General features: G+C 53.1%; 1 protein-coding gene across 1 annotated transcript; it reads right to left on the bottom strand.

Annotated features, from left to right (window-relative positions):
- Positions 1-256: 256 nt before the first annotated feature.
- Positions 257-5344, bottom strand: LOC119291655 (3-ketoacyl-CoA synthase 10-like). The gene is made up of 2 exons (XM_037570456.1): positions 4859-5344; positions 257-1829 (listed from the first exon to the last, which is right to left on the bottom strand). The coding sequence occupies exons 1-2, from the start codon at positions 5261-5263 to the stop codon at positions 612-614; spliced, it is 1623 nt and encodes a 540-aa protein (XP_037426353.1). The 5' UTR covers positions 5264-5344; the 3' UTR covers positions 257-611.
- Positions 5345-5686: the final 342 nt, after the last annotated feature.

Here is a 5686-nt window from a genome sequence, read left to right as displayed (position 1 = left end):
TCTTTTTTATTTTCTAAAACCGAGGCCAAAGATTTTTTTTATTTATTAATTAAGAAGCGGGTTAATAGAGTTATTGATCAAGAGGAGAGCACTGAGACATGGAACACAGGAAAAGATCTACTCTTGCGGCATCATCTTACTCAAATGCTTCGCTCCTGGAGTAATTAGTAGTATGCTCCATCCGTCCCATAATGTAAGACATTCTTACGTTATGAAACAGAGGCAGTAGATGATTTACATATGAGTATCCCATCCATAAGAGACACCGAACTTACATAATTATAAAGTCTTAAACAGTAGTCCAATGTCCAAAGTAATGAAATTGCACATAGATAAACAAGTTCACATAAGTTTCACAAGAGCGCGCACATACACTTGCGCATTATGGTACGTAGTCTATGATTAAACCCCTTAATAATAGATAACCGCTACAACACCAGCACAAATTAACCAAAGCTCAAACCTTAAACCAGCGGCACTGCATGCAGTTACATGCAAATCGATAGCATCATTTCCATTAGCCTGCACTTACCCACGCGGGTGCGATGACGACGTGTTCCTTTACCTCGCTTAATTATTAGCACGTGCGCCTGCTTCGCTCGCTCGGTCGGTCAGGCGTCCATGCGCGCCGGGTACTGGTCGACGCAGTCCAGCCACGGGCTCCTGGACGGGCGGCGCACGCGGCGGACGGCGCGCCACACGGCGCTGTTGCACTTGAACCCGGAGCCGAAGGCGAGCTGCCACACGCGGTCACCGCGGCGGACGCGGCCCTTGGCCTCCAGGTAGGCCAGCTCGTACCAGATGCTGCTGCTGGAGGTGTTGCCGAAGCGGTGCAGCGCGGCGCGGGAGGCCTCCAGGTCGGCGTCGCGGAGCCCCAGGTTGCGCTGCAGGTGCTCCAGCACGTCGCGGCTGGCCGCGTGCATGCAGAAGTGCTCGAACGCGCGCTTGAAGTCCGGGATGTAGGGCGCGGCGGCCGAGGTGTCCCCGTTGGCGGCCGGCGGCGGCGGGGTGGACGTCTTGGACGGGTAGAGGTGGCGGAACAGCACGCCGGCGAAGAAGAGGAGCTGCTCCGAGAAGGGGAGCACCAGCGGGCCGAGGGTGGTGATGTTGGTCTTGAGCGCGTGGCCGCCGACCTCCACCAGGTCGCGGCTGATGGACAGGCCCTTGATCCGCTGCTCGTCCTCCTCCTGGTACACGGAGCGGAAGGCGCGGTCGTCGGCGCCCTTGTGGGTGCGCACCACGTGCTCCAGCTGGTACTTGGCGCGGCGGAAGTCCCTGCGGCGGTTGGACAGCAGCACGGCGGCCGCGCCCGCGCGGAAGAAGGCGTTGGGGATGAGCATGGAGCGGCGCTTCCCGGCGTACCAGGTGAACGACACCGCCTCGGTGCTCACCACAACGGCGAGCCCGGCGCCGCTGGCCTGGAGCATGTCGCGGGCGAGGTCGATGGAGATGACCCCGGCGCTGCAGCCCATGCCCCCCAGGTTGTAGCTGAGGATGTTGCCGCGCATCTTGTAGTGGTTGACGATCATGGCGGAGAGGGACGGGGTGGGGTTGAAGAGGCTGCAGTTGACGACGAGGACGCCGACGTCCTTGGGGCGGACGCGGCACTTGTCGAAGAGCTCGTCGAGCGCGGCGAACATGGCGGCGGAGGCCTCGGCGCGGCCCTCCTTCATGGTGGCGCAGTTGGCGTCGGGCTGGAAGACGCAGCGCGGCATGTAGGACTCGTCCCCGATGCCGGACTTGGCCAGCAGCCGCGCCTGGAACGCCAGGCTCTCCTCGTCGAACTTGCCCGACTTGCGCGCCAGGTCGATGAACTCCGCCTTGGAGACCTGCATTTTCTCGCCAACGATCCATCCAGCGGCCGGAGCCGAGATCACAACGTGAACAAGACGCACATTGTAATTTCTAAAAAAAGAAAAAAAATCTTTCATTTTCAGAAGAAGATTGGTTTCGTGGGCGGGTCATTGATTGTGCGTGTGTGCGGGAGCTGCCAACCGTATTGGACGACCGGCCGACGTACCTACCCCAGCCGAAACCTCCCTCTACCTGCTCGATGGCGATCCATCTATCGCCATAACTTCCGGGCCGCCCCCACTCACTAATTCATTCACAAGGGCCGGGCCCAGATACGCCTAATCAGATAATGCCGGGTCCGATACTCACCAGTTTATACTGCTCCCATTAAACTACTCTGTATATACAAAGTTAATGCAACATTGATGGCTACTCTGATTGGTGGCAGCTGGCCAGGACTGGCAACGTATTAAAGGAGGGACCGGGGCAGGTACGGGTATGGGGAGGTAGGGAGTAATTTCGTTTTGCTTGAGCCATATATCTATACCAAATTTCTCAATGAGCCTTTCGCAAAAAAAAAAAAAAAAATCTCAACGAGCCACTAGCTATACTCTACTCCTTCTGGTATATGTAGCCGTATAACAATAGGTGGAAGAGTAGTTGTGCAACAGAAAAGTTGAAAGAGAGAGAGAGGCATTTTGGAGTCCGAGCACCCTGGAGGCCGTAATCTCGGTCGACCGTTTCTAACATCTGGATGCGTGTAGTCAGCCTTTAGAGCTATATACGATCGATAGTAAGAAGAAATACACCGGTGCCGTCTCTGTCGTGTTCACGGTTTGTACGTGGGCCTACGTTTAACCGGTGCCTCGCTCGAACATGATGTTCTCGGTGGGCGGCTTTGAATTTGGCCCACTGCAGTCGATTGAGAGTAAATGTATCTTGTGGGCTCGCTTGATAACCATTATGAGGCTAGGCAGTGCGCAGGATGGAGCATATTGGAGCAGAGGCGGTCCGCGCTTTCGCCATGGATGGCATGGAGTTCTTCTACGAGAAATCAGATGCAGGGTAATGTTCCGTTTAACTCTGGATTTTCGCCTATTTTCGGTATGGGGATGTCCCTAGTTGGTCTGTAAGTGGTTTGGATTGTCGCTTTCCGTATTTCTTCATCTAAAATCAGATCTGGCTCGATGTTGTTTCTCTAGGCAGGTTCGCTCCTCCTTTGGATGTCGAGGTTGTCTTGAGAGATGGAGTTGGCGACGCGCCCTCGATTGATGATGAGACCAGCGGAACTGCTGGTGTCCAAGATGGCTTGATTTCTTCCAAGCCAGTGCGTAGGGATGGGTACCCCTGGAATACGAAGCAGTTGAGCAGACGGAACAAATATTCGTCACCGAGAGGGATTGCGGCTCGTACAAAGGGTGGCCGATTCATGTGAGCTAGGCACTGGAAATATTAGCGGTGATACGGCATCAGAGGATGGAGAGGAGGACGGCGTGGTCGTGTCAAAGTCAAAGGGATCTTGTTGGACCAGGAGGTGACTTGCCTTGTTCTTCATTCTAAACCTGTCACCTGATGTTTGCTATATATTTTCTGTAGCTGTCTTCGTGTGAAATTCAGAAGAAGCCTGCTCACGTGTCTCATTCTTTTGATGTTTGTTAAATGTATGGGTAGCGAGCCCCTGGGGATGGCACTTGTAGTGTTTCGCATTGCGAAAAATCATCTTATTTCGTGATTAGTTCTTGTTGCCACCTATGTCTTGAACGAGCTGAGGAAGACGACGACGCCATGGCTACGGTGCTGTTCTTGTGCGATTTTGCTGTGTTGCAACGGGCATGGCCTGTGCTGTTCTTCGCTGGTACAAGCAGATGGCCTCCAAACGGCCTGATCGTGAGCCTCAACATTCTGAAACAGATGGATCTGAATGGGAACATGAGAGCGCATGCCAGCCCATGTTCTTATAGTGCGCGCACTGGCTGGACGTGATGGGTGAATCGATAGCATGTCTGAGCAGCCGGACAGCGGACCATCGACTATACATGGGCTGACACTGTACGTAAATAAAGAATACAGTGTGTAGTGGATGCCTATGAGCTGGAATACGTGAAATTAATGAGAGCCTGCAGCTGATCGCTATGATGACAGACGCTCGAGATTACGGCCTCCAGGGTGCTCGGCCTCCAAACGGCATTTTCGTATATTCAACCAGCTAGCTACGTGTGTACTTTGTTGGTTGTCTATTTCACCCAAAATGCCAAAAACTTTTCTGTACTACCTGATTTCGAATGACAGCTTATGAAAATTAACTTTAGGGCCTCACGGTTTAATTGCATTCAACTTTTAGATGAAGCTCTGCCTAATCCGGCTCGGACTTGTTTCTTGTTTGCATCTTTTGTGAGCCTTGTTAGCACCGTCTACCGGCCGTGCTAATCATCTTTTGAACCATGAATTACTAAAATATTTTTACCCGCAAACATTTTACTCGGTTTGATTATCACGGCTGCATAGCGTTTTGCATTATTTCTCAGATGAAGAGCAAATATTTCTACGACAGAAGAAAAGAAAGGGCTAACTGAAGTACTTTGGGACATGTTTTTCGCATTCATGTTATCTAGTGAGGAGGTCCTGTTCACAAGATAGCTAGATTAGCACGCGAGGGAATTCCATAGGGTTCCATCCATCTATACGTCTCACGCAAAATTCGTGTGTGCCAAACGTGACTTGTGCGATTATACATGTCGACCTCGAGAGATGGATCTTCCGCCCAAGAAACTGATAATACTCCCAAACATTTCTCTGGTCTAACTTTTTCCATACTTTTCTACATCTAAAATGCCATCAAGGTTTCGTGTTTGAAGTTAATTAGCAAAAAGAAATCCTACCAATAAATTCACTTGTGATTCATGTTCCTACACGACCCGGATCGGCATTTAGCATGTACTACTACTACTACTATGGGTATAACATATGCTCGCATGCAAATAGATGCAGTGATCTACTCTGTAATTAGCTAAGCAGTAAGCATGTTTACCAAACTAAAGCATGAGGAGATGGATGAGCTTACTACCTTGAGTTCGTCGGCGGGCTTGTAAGTGGCGAAGTCGATGAGGTAGATGGGCCTGGGGCGGGACATGATGTAGACGGAGATGGTGAAGGCGAGGACGGCGAGGAAGGCGAGCACGGTGGCGAGGTCGTAGGTGGCCTCGTCCCACACCTTGCGCCACAGCTCGTCGCGGCTGAGGCTGCCCACCTCGGCGCCGCACACCAGCACGATGACCGGGATGGTGGCCAGGTATACGCCGTGGCTGAGCAGGTAGTGGTACCCGAGCCGCACGTACTTGAGGTTCACCGACTGCAGGAAGTCCGGCAGCCGGCGGCGCACGCGCACCGAGAAGGTCGGCGAGCCAGCGTCCGGGCCCGACGGCTCCACGCCGCGGTTCACGATCTCCGTCGACAGCTCCTCCCGCGCCATGGCGCCTGTGGGCAGCTGGGGGCGGGCGGGACTGGTGGTGGGCAGTGGTGATGAGGGTGAGAGGGAGTGGAGTGCTCAGTGTTTAGATATAGCTAGGGATGGTGGCGTTGCTGCTGGGGTTGGGGTTGGGGAGGAGATGGTGGGTGGGCGGGTTGTTGGGTGGCAGTTAATGCCATTAGGGAGCACAAGCCAAGCCAGGCCAGAGAGGGAAGAGAAGCTCACTTGCTTGGGGGCATGGTGTTCGGTGTTCAGACTGTTCATGCATGCATGGTCAAGTGGTCATGGACACACATACATGATCTCCCTCTTGCTGTGAGGCTGACATGCTGTCCCGGAGCACGAAGCCAAGTAGCTTTTGAGACAGCATGTGCAAGGGCAACGGCTCGGGAGAGAAAAATGTGCAAGGTGATTGCTTTCCTGTGT

Source organism: Triticum dicoccoides, chromosome 4B (genome assembly GCF_002162155.2).
Source record: "Triticum dicoccoides isolate Atlit2015 ecotype Zavitan chromosome 4B, WEW_v2.0, whole genome shotgun sequence".
NCBI lineage: Eukaryota > Viridiplantae > Streptophyta > Magnoliopsida > Poales > Poaceae > Triticum > Triticum dicoccoides.
This window is presented reverse-complemented; position numbering and strand designations above follow the sequence as displayed.